This window comes from Cavia porcellus, unplaced genomic scaffold (genome assembly GCF_034190915.1).
Source record: "Cavia porcellus strain 051 isolate PalLab524CR breed Dunkin Hartley unplaced genomic scaffold, mCavPor4.1 scaffold_5, whole genome shotgun sequence".
Classification (NCBI taxonomy): Eukaryota; Metazoa; Chordata; class Mammalia; order Rodentia; family Caviidae; genus Cavia; species Cavia porcellus.
In genome coordinates this window covers 44197895-44219598 of record NW_026947488.1, presented here as the reverse complement: position 1 = coordinate 44219598, position 21704 = coordinate 44197895, and the positions used below count along the sequence as shown (strand labels likewise).

The 21704-nt window shown below is 40.8% G+C and overlaps 1 protein-coding gene across 9 annotated transcripts in view; it reads left to right on the top strand.

Annotated features, from left to right (window-relative positions):
- Positions 1 to 21704, top strand: part of Plcb4 (phospholipase C beta 4) — a 355157-nt gene that overhangs the window by 251564 nt on the left and 81889 nt on the right. For 7 of the 9 annotated variants that reach the window (XM_063248709.1, XM_063248710.1, XM_023560190.2 and 4 more), the window contains 6 exons: positions 1114 to 1193; positions 3450 to 3503; positions 10076 to 10157; positions 11019 to 11119; positions 11751 to 11808; positions 18411 to 18519. In XM_063248709.1, the coding sequence (XP_063104779.1) occupies positions 1114 to 1193; positions 3450 to 3503; positions 10076 to 10157; positions 11019 to 11119; positions 11751 to 11808; positions 18411 to 18519 (484 nt within the window). Of the gene's footprint in view, positions 1 to 1113; positions 1194 to 3449; positions 3504 to 10075; positions 10158 to 11018; positions 11120 to 11750; positions 11809 to 18410; positions 18520 to 21704 lie in introns of those variants that run through there. The other 2 variants (XM_063248712.1, XM_063248713.1) reach the window with 2 other exon arrangements.

The window sequence follows — 21704 nt, the reverse complement described above, 5'->3', positions numbered from 1 at the left end:
AAAAATCCCAGACACTGGCAGTTCAGTTGTCATCATGCAAGCGTTAAATTGTTTCCATATTAAACCTGGTAATACTGGACAGCATTGTATTCTGTGATGATGGAAACTTCTGTGCTGATGGAAATATTTCTGTTTCACTGTGCAGTATGGTAGCCACCAGCCCCAGGCTGGCTTTTGAGCACTTATATGTGATTACACAACTGAGACCCTAAAGTTTATGTTTACACAATTTAAACAGTAATATGTGAACAGCGCTAATACCACTATTTTCCCTTTTTCAGCACTGACTTAGAACCGAAGCAGTCAGGCTATCAATCTAAGAACATACTGAACCAGCTTGTGTGTGGGTCACGGTTTTGTTTGCTACAGAATGTATTACCGAGAGTTGGTTCTTTTATGGCGTTCATTGGCACCAGCAAATACATCTAAGAGCAGACTGGCCTTAGTTCATGGGCTAGCCTTTTCTAGTAAAATGCCCTTTTACTGCCATGCTCGGCCGTCCTTCATTTTTCCTTGTAAATCCATGGAGTGATGGCATGAACGACTGAGGTCCAAGTCCTTATACAGAAATTATCTGAGCACATCACTGCCTGTTCTGGGCACCCTGGAGAGTAAAGACTCTCACTTTTTAAGGCTTTGCTGGGAAACAGACAGATGAATGTGTCACAAACCCAGATGGAAAGAATCACACAATACAATCGAAGAATCCCTATACATTCGTCCTCTAAAATGGGAATGGGGAGGTTATATCATCATGTGTGGTATATGTTGCTAAGAAAGAGCAGAGATTGCCAGTATTTGAATGAGCACTTGTATTTAAACAGGCTGCAAATAAAAGGCTTAATGAGTCAATCAGTGGACTACGTTCCTTTGTGGCAACCTAGTATTTTATGGCACTGTGGATGCCACATTTATCTCCATGGAAAGGACAGAAGCTGTTTATTAAAGAATAAAATATGAGCATGCATAATGTAGATGGCTGTGTGGCAGGAGGGAGATAAAAAAAGAGTTTTGGTTTTCACTACACAGAATGGATACAGGCTGTCCGATAAAGCCACCATATTCAGCTGCAGCTGATTGATTCACTGAGAACACTTTATCCTTCTCTTTCAGCAATGGGTGGAAGGCCTGAGATCGATCATACACAACTTCAGGGCCAACAACGTCAGTCCAATGACCTGCCTCAAGAAACAGTGAGTTTCGCCTTTGTTCTTGGGAATTGTGAAGCATGTGGTCACATGCGGAGATGAAGGCTGTGTGTATGAAGTCAGGTCAATACCTGTGTGCATTTCCTTCCACACTCCTGATATCAGAGGATGAGTTGACCAGCACTCATCGGCATTCTTTATGCCACCTAATATATGTAATATCAAGGCACACAGCTAAAAACCCATTGAAACAAAAGGGCAGTGGCTCAAAGCTACTAACTACCCTTGGTTACCAAGTGTCCTGTGGTCCGTGAGCATTGGCTTTTGTGACCCCAAACTGAGTCTTCTGACAGGTAGCTCTTCATACTTAGAACCAGTGGCTGGGTGCTGGCTAGGTGCTGGGCTATCTCCAGTCTCTATGGCATGAAATTGAAAACTACAGAGTTGAGAGAAGCATTTGTAGAAACATCCAAAGAAGCCATGGCCCCAAATGTAGTACTTTTTTGTTCTGTAGGCAGTGAGGAACAGTCAATCAAGGATCCAATGGCTTTACCCAGCTCACTGTGTCTAAAATCCAGAAGGATACTATTGGCCAAGATTTGAGCCCTATCCAAATTGATCTTCCAAGGTCGCATGATAATGCACCAAGCAAAACTCCTACCCAAGTCAAATGTGTGCCGTTCTGAAAAGCAGTGATCTGGGAGAAGGAGGGGTTGTTTGCTGTCACTGGGCCACTGGCGGGCAGCAGTGAAGGGGCTGAAAACAACCACATGGCGAAATGGTTGGTTCACCCTGCATCTCAAAACCAGCCTGACATGAGCCAGCAGGTCAGCCTGTGGGCACTTTGAGTCCTTACCTTCTCAGTCAGCAGGAATTTGAAAGAGTGGACTGATTCTCGCAGCTTAGCCGTATCCCTACCCATTTGTGAATAAAAATTGTCATGTGGATAAACTGGAAAGCTCCCCCTGGTTCCCCAGCAGAAGGCCGGCTACTGTTACCACATGACTCCCACTCTTTCTTTATGAAATACCGATTATTTTAACTTTACAGGACTCTTCTGACTTTTTCACTGTCCTCTTGGTGAAGGAAAGTTATTGAGACTTGTAAATTCCTGTTTGTTAGACAGCTGCTCTTACTTTTCCTCAGCAATTACCATGGCATAGTTTGTTAAAGAGGAATCTATTGGGTTTTTTTATTTGTTCCTCAATGTTAAAATGTCAAAGACCAAAAGTCCCAGAGGATCAATGACTTTTAGAAGGCTACATTATATTTGTGTGACCCAAATGTCCATATCCAGACCTCAGATCTTAGGGTGCCCTGTCCAGGTCCCTTTGTGACCCTGTCACCTGCTGCTCAGGCATGCCCATTTCTCCAGAGAGTTGTCATCTATGAAATGGGAAGGATATGCCTCTCTTACCTGGAGAAAGCCCACAGCAAAGGACAGGCTAAAACTGTACGCAGAAGGCCAGTCCCTGTGTCACCAAGGCTACTGCATATCATACAAGAAAGGTTAAAGCTTTAGCTCAGGTTACAAACTCGCCTAACCATTTTCCCAGCCCTCTGTGTAACCGTGACCCCTTTGGTCCCCCAAATGTGTATATGAATAAGTAGATACTTTTTCTTCTGGGAAACTTGACTTAATTTTACTAAGTCACCATGTTTTACAAATTATTAGACTGTTACTGAGTAGAAGTGTTGATCATGGGAGACGTTAGCTAAGAACGCCTAAGTGCAATAAATGTTCTGTGTTCTCGTATTGCTGGAGCCCAGGGAGAGCAGAGTTACTCATCATCCTGGTGACTTGTCCTTACCATTGGAGACTAAGGGATGTGCCCACTGGGTCTACAATGTAGTAATGAGAGCTGAGAGGGCTGAGTCCTCATGGGTCCCCAGGAGATGGCTGGCTGACATTGGTGTAGTTGTATTTGCTGTCATTTTAGTACATTATTAAACAGTAATAATCAAGGGCAGGATCCATCCATTCATCTAGAATTGCCAGATTAAAATAGAGGAATCTCCATGAAATTTGGGTTTCAGAGAAGTAACAGATAATATTTTATTACATGATCTAAATCTTACATAGTGCATACTTGTACAAAAATATTGTGGTGCTTATTTGAAATTCAAATTTAACAGTGAGTGAGTCCTGTATTTCTATTTACTAAATCTGACAGCCCTGAATTTATTCCGTACCACATCATTGTCTCTGACTTTTAGAATAGATATTAGTTTGAATAAGCTTTTCTTTTAAAGCTGCTCATCCCATGAAATTCAAACAATGCCGTTGCTGTTGTTTTCCAGCTGGATGAAATTGGCGTTTATGACCAACCCCAGTGGCAAAATTCCAGTGAGGAGGTAAGGCAGCCAGTCTTGGCCACCACCACCCTCGGCCCCTGTGCCCTGGATTCACTTTCCTGATTCCAAAGCATGGAGCCTCTATAAGTATTGTTTACTGTTTTCCTTTAAAATATTTCTAGAAGCTTCATTAGAATCTCTTGGTCAAATGTTCTTTTTGGTTTGTAAAAATTACATTTTGCCTCTGATCAGGTAACATTAATTCTGATAATATCCATAAAGATAGCCTTATATATTTTTTAAAATTTTTCAAGCAAGTGGGTTTTTGGATGTAAATTTCTCTTGCCTATTTACCCGAGCAGCCACAAGTTCAGAGGTTGGTAGCAGTGGTGGCACCATGAGGACTGTTCTGAGAAGTGGGCTGCTCCCGGGTTGTACCTTCAATCATAACTTTGCTGGGCTTCTGGGGCACAGGAGGAGGCAGTGCTCTCTTATTTTGGGTGCTGGAGCAAAGTCCTGCAGGCTGGGTGGCTGAGAAACAACAGAAACCTATTCTGTTTTGGAGCTTGGAAATCTCAGATTCAAGGGCCAGCATGTCCCCTTCTGAAAAAGGATGAGGCCCTTCTGGGATACACACTCTGCCTCTGACTATACCCTCACACTGCAGAATGGGGTGAAGAGTTCTGTAAGGTTCCATAAGGGCACTAATTCAATTCATAAGGGCTCCACCTTTGTGATCCAGTGCCTCAAAGGCTTCACCCCCTAGTGCCAAACTACTAGGATTAGGTCAGGATTACAACCCACACATCCTTCAGAGCTGCTGCTGTCTCTTTTACTCTGGCAAGTTATTAGTGACAGAAGGAGAAAAAAGCAGTAAGGTCCAGGTAGAATCACAAAGGAAGAGGATATGAACTGGATACATCCTCCCCACTTGTTCTTTAATAGCTGGCCTGGCATGTTTTACTCTGAGGGGTCTCCACGAACCCCTCCTCTGGTTCTCAATCACCTTCCAAGATTTAGGGTTTCCTAATAGTGTGTATTTCATTGGAAGGTCTTCTTATGGTGGCACTGAGATTCCTTTGCCAAATCCTCCAAGCTGTGGTATTTGATCATGGAAATCCCAGAAGCTGAGCAGGGCCCCGGAGCCTCACCTGTCCACATGCAGCCAGGAGAGTATTGGATCCATGAGCCCAAGGCCCCAATATCATTCAAGCACAGACTTCCAGATACCAACCTGCTCTTCCGGGCTGCTCCAGGCTCAGGTTCATGCTGCTGTCTTCTCCGGATAGCACTTAAAGAAGCAAACTCGAACCAGTGGTGGAATCTTGTCTTGGAACAATGCCATCTGTCACAGACAAGGCAGCAGGTCACCAAGTGCAGAGCATTCACATAGGCACAGTTGAGCAGTGACATGCTGGTCACCTTTGGCACTGGCAGCTTCTTTTTCGCTCCTGCCTAGCAGCTTCCTTCTGATGTGAATCTTCCATCCTGCATCCCCTGCATGCCTGTGTCTCTTGACATCACTCTTACTGCATTGCACACGAGTATCCTAGAATCATTTCTCTTAATTTTATAAATTATAAGAATCATAAATTTAAATACATGTGTCACATAACTGAAATATTTATGAGAAAAGAGGAAATACAGAAATCATAAAAAAGACCCTCTCCATACTATGTTCTTTTTATTTAACCTTGTATGAAAGCTTGCCAGGTTGCATACCCCAAATCCACATAAAGTCTTCTCCAGGTTTTTTAATTAGTAACTTACTAGCAAGTCCATTGTATGTCTACTTTAGAAGTTTAAAAAATGCCCTGTTAACACACTTGCCTGAAGGTTGTTGACAAAGAGCCTCTGTGCTTCAAAGCTTTTTGTTTGGTTCTCAGTAGCAGGACCATTATTTTAATGTATCCCGACACCCTGTAGCTATTGCTGTATAGATAAACCATATTTATTTAAAAGCAATTCTGGAGCAGTAAGTCCAGACTTTAGAGAGTACAACTAGCAATGTGATGAACGATGATATAAGTTGGATCTGTTCATCATGCCTTACTCTCCTGCCTCTTCTGCCAAGTTAAATTCAGGAAATGAACAAAATAGAAACACATATATTATGACCAAAGCACTTCTAAGGTGCAGTTCTGACTTCGTTTGTGCGTCTTACTAATTAAGCCATAGATACACAACCTCGAAACCTCTTCTGATTGCTTCAGTCTTGATCTACCTTGTTAGCATACAAAACGTACCTACTTTTTGATAGAAATAGCCAATTTTGGCATCTTCGTTAGCTGTCTTTGACCTGGACTGTGGTGTTTGCCAATAATTACAGGTGTCTGACATAAGACATCTGTGACTGGGGGCAGTTTGTGAAAAGCTAATGGAGAATTGATACCAAGCCAAAAGAAAAAGAAAAACTGGATAACTCTGCTGGTAGAGGAGCTGCCAAGGGTGAGGTGGAAATTGTTCTGAATGTTTTAATGAAGAGTAAACACTTTTAAAATATCGTTTCATCACTATCACTATGGAGTTTTAAAAATGGAAGCTCTTAATGTAGTGTACATCATGTTAAAAGGGATCTGGTTTCATAATCATTACAGAGCTGGGGGAAGGGCCCTGTTCTCTAGCAGTAAACTGAAATTTAATGTCCCAGGAAATAGTAGGAATGACAAATGAAGGAAAGTGTCACTCCTTATTTCCCTCTTTTCTCTTTTATATACAAGTCATGAGTGAAAAAATAAGGCAAATGTTTAATATTTTAAAATTTTGCAGTAAAAGGCCCATTGCCACAAATCACACTCAGAATACTCCCTCTAACTTGAGAGGCAGTAACCCTATTCTTCTTTCCACTTCCTGAAGCAGTTCTGAACACAGCCTTTAAGTCTTTATAAACTGTGATCAAATATATAGTGAATTCTGCTACCCAGTGGCACCCAGTAGAATGGCAGGCTCATAAAAACATTGTGATGTGTCTTTATCCACTGTGTTCATGAGATCCGGCACCAAGCAATTTCTGGCTCTTCCCCAAAGTTAAATTAAAAATGAAAAGTAAACATTTTGCATCAACTCCGGGCATCAAGAAGGCCAGTATGGTGCCACTCACATGAAAGAAGACTTCCAGAGCCGCTTCAGAAAGCGGCAAGAGTGTTAGGATGTGTGTTTGAACCAAAGGAGAATATTTTGAGGGAAGTTAATGGCAATGTGACTTTTATGGTAATAAATTTTGTTCTATTTAAACATTTACTGTGTTTTTCAATCATACTGCAAAAATAATCATAGGCAGTCTGATATTTTTTGTCAAATTTACAAACTCACCCTCAGATAATTCTACCATTCAGATCAAAGCTTTGAAGACAGCTTCTTTCTTTTGACATCTCTCATCTCTTATAACCTAAGAGGGGATCCAATGGCTAGAGTTGGGCCATAGAGGAGCCAGAGAGTAGCTAGAGCAGATCCTGAAGGGCACAGTAGGATGAACCTAGGCCTGGCACCTCAGCTGGGGTCACGGGAGCCCTATTGTGTATTATTTGTCCATGTCCCAGAAGCTTAAAAGGCCTGGCTGCCTACAGGACTATCTGATTCTACAAGCAGAGACCCCACTCCTTCTTTCCAGTTTTCTGTGGCTTATTACAAGATTAAACATCGATTAAACATTGCTTAACCATTGATTAAATAATGTTAAACATTGAACCCCCCCCAAAAAAATCATTGAAATTAAAGGGAAAGCTGGGATGAGAAGAGATGGGTGAATGATTTTTTAAAATGCTATGTGCATGTACAATTCTGCGAAAATGAACCCCATTTACCTTAATGCCCAATAGTAAAAATGCGAGAAGAAAGAAGATCATATAAAACACCCTTGTATATCCTGCATAGGCAAGCAAAGCGTGGGACTCCCTTAGTTTCTAGGGCCATTGCTCCCAAGAGCCCCTGGGATACAGAGTCTAACCAGGACTCTAGCAGGACTGAACACAACTGAAGAGCATTTGCTCTTGTATTAGCCCTTCTGAGGAAGGGATGGTGGTGTCTTTTGATTTGACAAAGTCTCACTGAGCTCCTCTCGGCTGTGGTGTGAAGCCCTAAGACATACGCAGCAGGCAGAAGCGAATGCATCACCACCATTACCTTATATAATACAATAGTGTGTACAGTGTGCTTAGACTGTGATCAGGTTTTACTGAAGGACCTTGGTTAAAGGGCATCTTTTTGGAAACCAAAATAATTCACCTGCACTCTGGAGGCTTCCCCTTCTCTGCCCCACATTCCCGAGGGAATCCATGACAAGACTCAAGATTGGTGCATTCAGAAAGGTGCTTCAGACAAAGGAAGCAGACCCTGCTCCAGAGAAATGGGCTTCTTGATGTACTTCGATTTTCCATCCTGGGTAGGGGTGGTCTCGTGTAGAATAAGGTAAGCAAATCTGTGGTGCAGTTCCCCAGCCCAAGCCCCTTCATGAAAACATGGAGCTGAAAAGTGAGCCCCCTCACCTCCCATATGCCCTCTCCCTGCTCCCCCAAGACTCTTCTTCCATGTTTGATTTCTTGGCACCTGAACAAGCACTAAGCAATGATTCAGTTTCCACATATTCTTCCCTTCCCGTAGTGCTGAGTTTCAGGTCACACCTGTGACACTCATTACTGTGTTGCTCAATTCCTGTCTCATTCTGGGCCCAACAAAACCTAACAGAGCCTTGAATGTGACATACAGAGATTTTCCTCCCAAATGCAGGTGCCTGATCCTTTGTGCATGTGCAATTATGACCTTAAAACATACGTTTCAAAAGAAAGACACACTGAAAAGCTGCTTTCACCTAGATTTAAAATGTAGGGTAAATTCCATCTTACCCCAATACAATGCATAACATTATGTGAACTATTGAGTTGTGAGAAAATACAGATGCAGGAACCTCTATATTAGAAATCTGTTTATCAGTTTAGTTGATGTCAAACATCTGTGCTCCGCCATGTCAGTAGATGCATAAGCTTCCTTCTAATTGAACACAACTATCTCAAGCACTGTTCAAAACGTACTCCTTCATGGAGTGCTGGATGTAATATGAAACAATAAAGCTTTAAATAAACAGATAGTAATTCATTTATCTAAAGCTACTTCCAGTCTGTTTTGGAAAGTTGTACTCAGCAGTTAAAGTGGTGCTTTCTCCCACTCAACAAGATTAACTGTGTGTCAGTGCTTTGGAGCCTGACTTCTCCTTAACAAGAATGGTGCAATGTATGAAAAGCCTGGGCGTGAGATACTGCCTTAAGAACTACAGAAGACATTCCTAAGCCCAACTTTGCAGATAAAATAAGCTCCATCTTCAAATGAAAGCTGGACCTTCACATATGGAGTCTCCAAAATCATGGTAACACATTACGTGGGCTTCCAATCAGGGAGTAAACAAAGGCTTCTTTGGTGTCTAAGGTACAGGTTACAGTCAAGGGCTGGGTTCAAGGGTCCCAATCCTCCCTTGATACCAGTTATGCTATGCATTGACACATTTATAATGAAACTCTCTGTATCAACACTAGAAGGTGTTGCACATTAAAGAGTTGTACATTAAAATAGCTATGATGTTCACTGTACAAGTTTTAAGGCTATTTGGAAATACTGTGTCTCTGGATACTACAAAGACTCCTTTATGTTACTGACTAATTGTTGCTACACCATGCCAGTCAGCTTTTTGTTCTCGTTACAAACTCTCTGAGGATCACAGTTCAGAAAGAAGAGGTTTATTGTGTCTCATGTGCTTAGATTACAGCCCATGGTCAGCTGGCTTGTGTGCAACAGAAAGAATATGGTGGAAGGGTGTGGCCGGAGGCAGCTGCTCATCTCATGTTGGTCAGGAGGCAGAGTCACAGTGTGCACTGATGGACATTCCTGTTCTTTGCTTTTGCTCCATCTAGATCCCCACCCTATAGGATAGGACTCACAGCCAGGACAGATCTCCCCAATTTTTATCCCAGATGCCAGTGGTTCTAAAAACACCTGGCGACACAGCCAGCCTATGCTTTACTAAATTCCTAGGCATGTCTTAATCCAATCAACCTGACAATCATGATTAATTGTCATACCCCCAACCTGTCACTGTCATAATAGAGTGCCTATTCCTTGACGTGGTTGGTGTTACAAGAGCGGCTCAAGAGTGTTTAGCATGAAAACAAAATCAAAATCTGTCTGATGACGTGTTCCAGGTGTAGTCAGCATAAAAACCAGGACATTTGCAACCAGAACCCAGGCTCAGGTCTGCAGGCTACTTCTTCCTCCAGTCGACCTGGGGTTTTCTTTTATAGCCACTGTAGTGTCCGCTGCACTGTGTTTTCCTAATGAAGTAATATTTTAGGGCCACAAGGCAGAAATTTTTGTCCAATACCATGTACCCCTCTGCCTCCTTAAGTTCACCAACACCAAAGGGACAGTCTGTTTTAGAATCAGGTTCCATCAGTAGCAGAATCAGCACCGAAGCACATGGGAAGAACTAGTTTGGGGAATGATGACCTCTACAAATGAAAAGTAGTTTTATTCTTCTTTTTCTTTTCCCCCAGTTCTACCATTCCTAGGAGTACCTGGATCTTTGGGTCAAAGAAATCAGAATTAGGAGTAACTTGAAATTTTCTCTTTCTTCTTTGTTGCCCTAGTATTACTAGAACCTTTGCATCGGGGAAAACAGAAAAAGTGATCTTTCAAGCACTCAAGGAGTTAGGTCTTCCAAGTGGAAAGGTATTCCTTGACTTATTGTGTTTCTAAAACAGGCTTTATTTGTGCTCTCATGTGTTGTAAGCTAATTTATTTATATTGTACTGATCTTAATTAGAGTCAACTATATATAGCAAATTTTGTCTTCTCCTTCCATCTCTCTGAACATTTTAACCTTCGTGTTTTAAAATTCAACTAGTTAACTTCCAGATTATTTGTGTCATCGTAGGAGGTGCAACCCAGGCCATTTTTTACACAGCTCATGAAACTTATTTTAGTGAGGGGTGGTCATAGTCCTTAATCATGCACATGTCAGCATGAATAAGTAACTAACAAATGCATTTCCTCAAGGTTGCCTTGCACTCTTTTATGAATACCCCTTCCCAAACTAATCGTTTGCGTGTGTGAATATTTAGATTTTAAATAATTGAAATTGATGTACAGACTGGAAGAAAAACTTAAGAGCATGATATCTTTAGCAAGTCCTATTTGAAACAGATATCTCGGTATATGTCAAATCTTACGTAGTCATTCTAGGCTCCTCTTTTTGGTCTTCTGAAAATTCATGAAATAAGCATAACTAAATACTGGGCATGACTGATTCAGCATCCTCTACACAAATGCGTGCTTTTCCCCCTCAAAGAGAGATGGAAAAATTATCTGTCTGTGTTTGTTCTCTGGGTGTTGCCTAGGGAAGCCCAGCTGTAGCCAGATGCTGTGGTAACTGAAGTGTTTGTTTACAGAATCTGGGACACAGCAAGGTGGCCCAGAGATTGGCTGGGTTTCCGGGGTTGCTAGTGCTCAAGACTTTGCTTTGTGACCTTGCAAAGTGTTGTCTGGAAGGAGAAAGAGTTCTATGATTTATGACACTCTTATTCTTTACAGAACGATGAAATTGAGCCTGCTGCATTTACTTATGAAAAGTTCTATGAACTTACACAAAAGATTTGTCCTCGGACAGATATAGAAGATCTTTTTAAAAAAATGTAAGTTTCAATTCTGAGAAAGTCTTCTATAAATATTATTCTTGTCCTTTTGGATGTTTAAAACATCTTCTTGCCATTATATTTTAACAGTGTTGGTAGGGGGAGGAGGAATTTGTAGTCAGGGTTATGCTTTCACCCCTCAGTCGATCAGTGTAAAAGTTCACTCAGGTTTTGAGAACTTTGATGTAAATTAATTGCGGCACCTGGAACTTTCCCCCCTGGCATTGGCTTTACTAACTACCTACAATTTTAACCTGCTCCTTTAGGTATTAACCCATTATGTGAACTAACTAGATTCAATTTGGAATGTTAATATGTTGTTGAAAAGTTCATTCATTACAATTATTTCAAATGGGTGACTTACATGTTGTTTTTGAAATAACATCTTTTGATAATGCTAAACAATTGCAGACATTTTTCTGTGACCTAGCGGGAGTGTTTCATTTCCTTTGTCATTAACGTTGTTGGGCTTTTCCCCTTTACCAACAGTCTCTGCCCATTTAAGAACTCAGCACTATTTTAGGGTTAGAAAATAAGTTTAGAATTATCATCAACAAATGTCAACATGTAAATCGTACCTGCTGTAGCATCATATACAAAAACTTACTTTTTCTAATAAATTTCTTTTCAGCAATGGAGACAAAACTGATTATTTAACGGTAGACCAATTAGTGAGCTTTCTAAATGAAGTAAGCTTTTTCATACATTAACTCCATACCGTCTTGTGTGCAGTGGCTCGCCTCTGTCCGCATCCTCATTGCATGCCTGCATCCCACATCCTTATTTGCTGAGCTTCTCACCTGCTGATCTTTCCATGATGGCCTGACCAGGTGCAAAAATCAGCTGCTGCTCATGTATCCGTATGCTTCCTTCACGCTGGCTTTGCACACAGCTTTTTGTTGGTTTCTCACTGTGATGTGTAGCTCTGGTTCGGTGTGTTTGTGTGAATTTTCTAATATATTTATTTTATTAAATGTGTCTATGTTTTTGCAAGATGATATTTAAGGTACTTGTTTTTGTACCAACCTCAGTAAATGAAAGAGAGTGGACTGAGTTTACCACATTGTAGTTGGATTCTCCATTGTTAACTTTAACTCTTTAGTTTTGCATGGACTGGAAAACTTTAGTTTTATCCTTTAGTTGATTGCATGTACGAGAAACGTGTAGGTTCAAATAGGATTTTTCGACACCAAGCGTAGCACTTGAATTCCTATGTGAAAATATCATATCAGGCTAATTGGATTGCTTAAGCACAAGAGAAAAATATTTGGAAAGAGTAAAGGTTGCAATTTTTATTATAACTAAAATGACTGTGTTTTTTTCTTTACACGTACAAAAAATTTTCAGCAAAATCCATCAAAGATCCTGTTAATCTCAAAAAGAAAATTCCAATTTTTTTCACTAAATAAATAAAAGCTTGTGTGAGATATAGACAATACATTTTTCTTTCAAAATAATTCAAGTTAATCATCATACCATATAGAAAAAAATATTATAAAAGACAGCTTTGGGTCTGGCTCAGTGGTACAGCACATGTTTAGCATGTGTGGCCGTGGGTTTGATCTTAGCCCTGCGGGGGGGCAGGGGGAGAAAGAGAGAAAGAGAGAGAGAGAGAGAGAGAGAGAGAGAGAGAGAGAGAGAGAAAAGACATGTGAGGTACTGCCTTAAAAATACAACAGGTAGTTTGTGGCTCACTACTTTGTAAAAACTAGTCAATCTTTGCCAAAGGTCATCTGTTTTTATTCCTTGGGAAGACTGAGGGACTTCTGATTCACAGAGTTCCACTTTAGATAAACTGTTCTAACCAAAGTCTAAAGGCATCCTAGCCAAAAGGAAACAGGAGTCTATATACACAGGTGTCCCCACTTGTAAATTATCTCTTCGGTACTATACAATAGTGTTTATTTTACTTGAAAACATTTCAACTTTTTCCACTCCACTAGTTTTTAGTCAATGAATACTGTGTCCATACTCTTTATCCAGATCTATCCATATTCTTACACCACATTTGCTCACAAGTTGAATAGCCTTGCTTTATTTCCTCTTTTCTCCTTTTGTTGTTTGATTTCCCCCTGCTTCTTCATACACTTTGCTTCTTTGGCCATCGTAAATTTGGTGAGATGGGCAGGAATCCAGCTTCCCACTAAAGAGGGAAGCTTGATCAGTAGAGAGGAGAAAACCTACCACGTTGTCCATATGTCACTTGTTGAAATAAGTGACAGAGCCTCGTGTGTGCTCTAGGATAAAGCAGGCACCCAGCCATCTGTTAAGCAGGGCCCTTCCTACTGCATTTTGTTGTTTGAATATGGAAATAGTTGCTCTCGTTGGCTCTCACCCGTCACACTTCCTTGTATGAATTCTTTTCATTGATGTTCCCAATAATCCGCTCTTGTAATTCCTAAGTGTTCTTTACCTTTTATTTTAAAAACTTTAAACTTTTACTTTTAAGAACCATTAAGGTCTTTATATTGAGTATTTGAAACCCCACCCCTAAAACTTTCTTGCTTTCCCACCTTAGACAAGCATTTATCCGTCAATATTACTGTGGGCTATTAGTATCCTTTTGGTTTCATGTTTTCTTTTGTTAGGCTTCTTCACATAAAGAGACACTGAATGTTGGAGTGGGACTGATGGAATCTGATCAGGAAAGTGTAAAGCTTTCATTTTCAATAAAATTGTCTACCCCGAGTCTCTTCCTCCTGTGCTGTTGTAGTGGACGCAACTGATAGGCAAAAATATGTGTCTTCTTGAAGTTGTCGAACCCAGGGAAAGTTCTGCTAGCTTCTTGCGTTCTTTAGACTGCTGCCCTTCCCGCTTAAATCTCCCCACCATCAAAAACTCCTTCACACAGAGCAACTTCAAAGACCGTATCAAAAGGGGAAAGAAATAACTCAAGAAAGGAACAGGCCCTGGAATGTAAGATCTGTGATCCAAAATATGAGACCTTAACATTTTCAAACTGCCTTTCCTGTGTCATCTCAATGCTCATCCAATGCTCATCCAACAAGCCAATGCTCATCCCTGGGTCATGAAATAGGACAAGAAAGAAGAAACGCTGAAAAGGAGAAGACCCTGGTCTCTGTATTTGTAGATGTCCACAGTCCACCCCCATACCAATAACAGTCCACCATAAAACTCTCTGAATTAATAAGGGAGCCCAGCAGAGTTAACCAGAGAACCATTCAGCGGAACCAATCAATAGATGGAGTGTCAAATTGGAATAGATAATAATGGAAGAAATTCTCTTTCTATTAGCAGTGCCATGCTCACTTTCTACCTTCCGGCCTGTAAATCTCTTAGTCTTTCTACAGAATTTTCTGTTCAGTGTGCTCATGTTGTCTCCAGAAGGCCACAAGGAGAGCAGAGACTGTCATCCTTAACTTATTGCCCTGGTAGCTGTGTGGGACGTGTGTGCCACCGCCTCCCTCTCTGCAGACCATCTGCACTTCCTGGCTTGTCCGTAGCTTTAGAGCAGCCTCCTCACCTGCTTCTTGGTATCCCCATGGTCAGTACCCCCCAAAGTGTGACATACGGACAGGCAGCATTAACATCTCCTGGACCAGTTTTTAAATGCAGAATCCTGAGCGCTACCCAGACCTGCTGCATTAGAATGAGCATTTTGCAAGATCAGGTGATTTATCTGCATATTAAAGTTTTGTCCGGCACTGTCTAATGGATTCCTGAATTCTTCCTTGCGAATAATTTTTGGTGTTCTTCATAAATAATTTATTCATAGAAATTCACCATTCACATCTCAGATTTTGCCACTGCTCTCTGTGAGTCACAGCCTATTGACAGAAGGAACTTTGTGGCTACTACAGAAATAGCACACCAGAATTCCGGGGAGCTAGCGAGCACCACCTGGCTAGATCTCTTACCATCTCAAATATGTATATGTGATAGGACCAGTTCAACTTTCCGGGGCATTAGTTAGTTTCGCCTTCTCTTTTTCTTTTTTCTTTCTTTTTTTTTTATTCCTGTGCCTGATGAGAAACTAAACTGATTTTAGCATCACCCTCATTTTCTATTTGGCTTTCACAGAGATCATAAGTAGAAAGCTACAGAATCGAAGGGTGAAAAGGGCAAGAGAAAGACACCAAAATAAAGAAGAGAGGGAAAAAGCCTCAGATGGTCACCTTAATCGGAATTGGCTTTATTTTCTCATTACTGGTTATCTTCACCTGCTTCCCCTACACCACGTGATCACATTGGGGGCTAACCTGGATTTATTTTTATTTTTGCAGTTGGAATATGAAGGGACCCTAGATCTCTTTTCCTTTTACGGTATCTTTGTTCTTTAATACAGAGGCAAAGAAGAAGAAAGTATTTTGTCTTATAAGTAAGAATAACCTTGCTAATTATTCATTTGTCTTTTTATAGTTTTTTTGAATATTATGTCAACCTTCATTTTTTGTGATGCTACTTCTTGGGTTGAAGTCAGTTGAGGTATTTTCTCAGTAAGGACTGAGTAATGTCCATCATCTCCTCATTTACTTGGGCAGCATTGTGTGATTCATTTTTGGAAACTGTAGAACATTATCTTATAAAGCACTGGACACATGAAACTGAAGGTCCCTCCTCCAAGCCATGTAGAATGTACCCCACTGTGCCATGTCTGAGTGTCACTCTGCTGCAATTTCATCCTTCTGAGACGTGAACATGATTTTCTCATTGTAGTTTTCACATAAAAATTACAGTCTTGTGATTTGAATGCAAACTTTACCATTTGTTTTCCTGTGTCTGGTTGATCCAGATTGTGTTGTACTGCCTTGTTAAGTAAAATCAAGACATTGTGTTATCTGATGGAACAATTCAAAGACAAACACACTTTCATATTGTCTGCCCTGAATGCTTATTTGCTGCAAGGGTGATGTTTAGAAAAGAGGATTATGATGCATCCACTGTAGGACTTGTTTTTCCTGCCTTTTGCTTCGATAGATGGCCAAATGAATTATTAAGTGCTCTAACTATATTTTAATGGAGTTCTGTTGGGAAGGCATTTCAAAGATTAATGACTTAAATGATTAGTCCTTGTAAGAGTCAGGTATTTATTTTTCCCCACAGATTTGCAAGTGTGCTAAATGCATATCATTACAGATTAAAGCCCTGCTTCTTTGAGCATATCAGCTATTAAAACACCAGCCTTGGGTTCCACTCCAGAGGATCAGATTTAACAGATCTAGGATGGGGCTAAGCCTGCTTTTCTGACAGCCCCCAGCTAATGGTAATTCAGCTGGTGCCATCCACAAACCACACTTAATGTAGCCTTCTGTTTGCATACACACCTATCTGCATGTAAAAACACACAAATAGCAGAATTCCTTCTCCTCTTTTCCCTTTTTTGTCTCCCCTGAATCCCTTCTTTTGCACACTTTTTAATTCATATGGACTGGCTACATTATCTCCATGAGTCCCAAACCAATAAGTATAGCATGAGATAAAAAAAAAACAAACAAACAAGCTAACAAACAGAAAAACAGTTTTACTATGGAATAGTTACAGTGACATTTCTGTGAACTTAACTCTGCTGTCCTTTTTCATCCCACATTCACCTTCTTCCAAGTTATTGTTATGGGAGGAGGAATGTGTCTAGTAAGAGGGTGTTTGTTTGTTTACTTGCCTTTGAAAGGACACATTCTCAGCCTGGGTGGAGCTCGAATTTCCTTGACTAGGGTGTTCTCTTGCATGATGGCATCTCTTTCCTGAACAAGTGTGGCATGCCTTCACTTGCCTGGTGTTACATGGTCCACCCCACAATTTCTCTTCCTCTGCATATCCCATCCTTTTGTTCTGTATGGTCTCAAGGTCCGATATGAATGTGACAGTTTCTGCTCTGATACATGCATGGATGTGAGCTGTTGTGAGCTCTGACTTCCTAGATTGCAACAGAAGCATGCTTCATTGGGATAAATTGCCAAAAGATGTTAATTCCTCATAAGTTAACATCCTTAACTCAATATTGGGGAACAGATGGGAGAACTAGAAAAGCCAAGGGCCACTCATGCTTTAGTAAATGACGTCATGTGTTCACCAAGGCATTTGTTCTGTGTATTCTCCCTTTTTAAGTAATCACCCCAAAACATTGGGGAAGGAAATCCATATGAACTTTGGAGAATTACTTCTTAAAGGCCTTTGCAGTGTTTTTCAAAATCTGTGCGTATATAAGGCTAAAGAGTTGTTGATAGGTTCCTGTTTATTGACCGGGTCTTATTCACATCTGCTTATTGGTCTTCACTCCATGGAACTTTGCTTTATTAATTTACTTCAGGGGTGACCAGAGACACAGTGCAGTGTTAGAAATCCCAGTGAGCAATAAGGAAATTGGATGGGCCCATGGCCTCCAGCTCTCTCTCTCACTATCTCTCTCTGTCTCTCTGTCTCTGTATCTCTCCCTCTCCTTCAATGTACCTAAGTCATGTAGTAAATAGACTTCCCATGAAGTAGGAACACATCACTACAGGAAACACATGGCTTCTCGGATATTCTGCCCTACTGGAGCATCTTAGTTTTAGTTTTCACTTTGAAAGGATGATGTCCACAGCCTCCTAAATGCCTTTATGATTCATGGACTCTCTGCCTGGAAAATTTTCTCAGGGCAACAGACCTAAACTTTAGAGTGGAAGAGATGCATTCAAACTCCTGATATTTAAATACAGATTTTTATATGTTTTATAACCTATAGATGTCCTTGGGCTAATTAATCTTCCTCATTACAGTTGGTTTATTTTTAAAAATATGGACTCAAGAAAATGTAGAGTCCCCAGGAAATCTCTCAGTGATGTAGAAAGATAAAATGGTATTTGCTTATTAAACAGGTTTTTGCTATTACTGTTTTTTTAACTTAGATTAGTACACGATTTATTTTTGAGCTATTTTACATATTTTTGCTTTTTATTTTTTAAAGCCATTTTTAATTTTGATACTTTTAAAATCTTTTAACCTCACATTTTAAAGACTTATGTCAAATGATTTACCTGTGGTATAGGAAATAGGAGATAATACAACTGACATACACATTGTGTTATATATCCTTCAACTTTTAAAGGGGAAGAAACTTCATTTTTTTTCCTCTCTCTCTCTCTTTCATAAAGCAAGGGGAAGCCAACAAAATAGTCTCAAGTTTAGACTTTTCAGGATATATTTTAGGAAAGAAGAAAAAAGGCAATGAAATCCAATCTCTATAAACATGATAGTCTTGATGTATCTTGTTTTAGAAATTATAGACTTAGAAATGTGAAGTGCCTCATGAGAAAGAAATGTCAAACTAAGTGGAGCTGTTTTCTCATCATAGCATCAACGAGATCCTCGACTGAATGAAATTTTATTTCCATTTTACGATGTTAAAAGGGCAATGCAGATCATTGAGATGTACGAGCCTGATGAAGATTTGAAGAAAAAAGGTAATAAAAATTTTCTCAGTTTTTTTTTGTTTGAAATAAAATATGCAACCTTGAAAACTCTTAGATTTTTGATTAAAAGTGTGTGTAGAAGCTCTGGTGTTCCTCAGAACCAAGGTACATTAGCCACATTACTAATGTAGCTGATTTATTTTCCCTATTCTCTAGTATAAATTTACCTTACATACATGAGTCTATGCTGAATGAAGTATGCTATTCAATTTCTTGTGCTACTGAACACATCATAGTGGTATTTTCTCCATGCACTTCCTCATACTGTTTTAACATTGCATTTTGCCTAAGATAAAAATGTCAAATACACTGTATTTACACTCGTTGGAAAGAATTTCTGTCATATAAAAATTTGCACCTTCTTTTTCCCCCTTTTGTTTTGCCAAGCCAAATAATTTAACACATGATTTGACGTGCCTTCTCACCTCTCATGTGACCTCTGGAATGGAGGAGAAAAACAACTGCTATGAAATTAAATAGTCAGGAATCACTTCAGCCAAGTGTTGGCATTTCTGGACCTTTGGCCCTTTTAATGAAACTAGAAACTATATGTGGTTCAAATATTTGTCAAAGGAAAGGCATGAAGGGGAGTTTGAAGGACAGTGCCAGAGCAGTGGCAAACATCCAGCTAGGGCCCAAGGGACTATGCCAATGTGACCGGAGGCAGGCAGGTGGCGAGGTGAACTGATGGTTAGGAGATGGAGGTGCAGGTTCTGTCTGTCCAGCATGCTTGTGAATTCCTGGGCTTCCGCTGCCTCCTCTTTAGGACAGATTATTTCCTCTGTGTATATAATGCCAGGAAATGTGGCTGAAAGGTTTATTCATTCTCTGGATCCACATAGGACCTGTTCATATCTGGGCCTGGCCCACCATACCACTGACAGCTCTCCCTTAGATAGAGCTGAGTAGTCGCACTTCAGATTGAGCTGCAAATTCCTATTTGCGTTACTTACCTCTCCATTAATATTCTGAATATGACCATTTATCCCATACTGTGTGTAATTAAAGCAGAGCCATTAGAAGGACTGGTGGTGATGTGACTCTGGATCACCTTGAGCAGAGCTTCTGGTTATAAAATGGAGGGGCCATGTTGTCATGCACTACTGTTTGTCATCTCTATTATTAGTTTTGTTTTTCTCTTATGGTACTAGGGATTAAGCCCAGGACCTTGCACTCTACCAGTGAGTTACGTCCTCAGGCCCTAGTGTCCTTTTATAAAATTTGCAGAGGGCTGAGTAGGTGCCAGACCCTGTGCTAGATGTGGAAATTCAAAACAGAGTAAGAAATGCCTCCTGCCTTGAAGGCAGTTGTGTTCTGTTCAAAAGGAAAGACAAGTGACTCAATCATTCCTTGGCAGTGTGAGAAATGTTATGATAGATATGTGTCATTGGTTAGTTCTAAAGTCTTTCCAAGTTCTAAAAGTCTACAAGATTATCATGGACAACTAAAAGGAGTAGCTTTGCCTTTTCACAAATGACAGGAATGTTTAAGTCCTGCATTAAGTGTGGGTGAGAATGTGGTATAAACAATATCTTCCTAAACCTCAGTAGGAGTGTAAATAGGGTTCAGTGACCTTGGTATTTTGACAATAGCTTATTAACTAGAAAATAGACTGGCATCTCCACTGCTGGGTGTCCATCCTATAAAATCTTTCCTGCCTAAACTCTGGTTGCTAGAAGGGCACAGAGTTCAGGGCTCAGACCTCGGGGCCCCATCCATTCACATCCTTGGATGAGCTCAGGGAGGTCAGCAGACTTAGATTCCTTCTGAATGCACAAGACTTCAGACTGAACTCTCTAGTCCTAACCTCTAACTTAAACTACAGACATGTGGTGAAACTGTCCAATTGGATGTTGAATGGGCATGGCCAGTGTATATTGGAAATCTATAGTGCTTTGATTCTGCCTTTCCCCCCATCTATCTGTTCTTTTCCTAGCCTGGAAAATGGTCCCCATTATTCATGCTGCTTTTCAAGTCAAACCTTTAGAATCGTATTAGACTTGTCTCGTTTTTCACATTACATCAGCATGATCTGTGAGGTCCAACTTCAGATTGACTCAGATGACTCCCAACCTGTTGGGTGTCAGAGGTCCCAAGTTTGTGTCTCTTGATAAGTAAAGAATGGAAATGAGGACAAAGGAGGTTAATAGTGGGAAAAGTTTACTGAGAGAAAGCTCCTAAGAGACAGGAGGAGTCCCAAAAGTCAGTGACTAACAAGCTTTTTGTTAAAGGCTTTTTATACAGCAAAATCACAACTTGGTAACTATGGATCATGCTATAATGAACCTAAATTTAGCATAGAAGTCTAGTAGCTTAGCCAATATTGGTCGAGTAGGGGATCAAAACATGTAGCAAGGGTATGTGATGGACATCACTAACTTCAGCTTATCTGTAACTCATAATAGAGAAAGAACAAAGGCATTCTGGGAAAGGGTGGGAGTATGGGACAGGGTGTTCTGGTCACCCACCTATGCATCTACACTTTTTCTTAGGCTCACTGTACCAGGTCGTGCTGACTATAGCACAATCTCAAGCTGCTGTCTGTCTCCAGCAAGGCCGGCAGGCCTGGCTTTTGATGTGTCTCATCTTCTCCACTGACTCCCTCAAGACCCCAATCCCTCTTTGACTGTCTATGAGTTTCTACCTAACTTAGCTGTTTGCAATAAAATCACTTCTCACTATCTCCACCATACCAGACTATCCACGCTCTCCCTGGGCAATGCCAGATGACTTCTACCTGGTTTTCCATTCTACTCAGTGCTCCTCACAGCAGCTGGAGTAAACATTTTAAACCTGATCTAATGATACTATTCCATTCTTCAGCCTCCACCCCCACCCCACATGTCCCAGCTTCACAACACACTTAGAGCAAAATCCCAAGTACTTAGCAAGAATGAAAGCCCAGCTGATACAGCCTGTGGCTCCCTCTCCGACCCCAGTTCCAGCCACTTCTCCTCCTGGCCACTCACTCCATCTCGCCATCATTGAATGAACTTTGGCATGCCAACTCTCTTACTAAGACCTGTGCACTTTCCAGTCTTCCTGCCTGGAATGAGAGTCCCCCACCTCAGTGTGTGCAGGTGGCTTGCTTCCCATGCCTGTGTGTGACCCCTCAGAAGGGCTTTCATTGGCCACATATCTTACTACAGCTTCCCGCCATTCTTTATGGCCTTTCT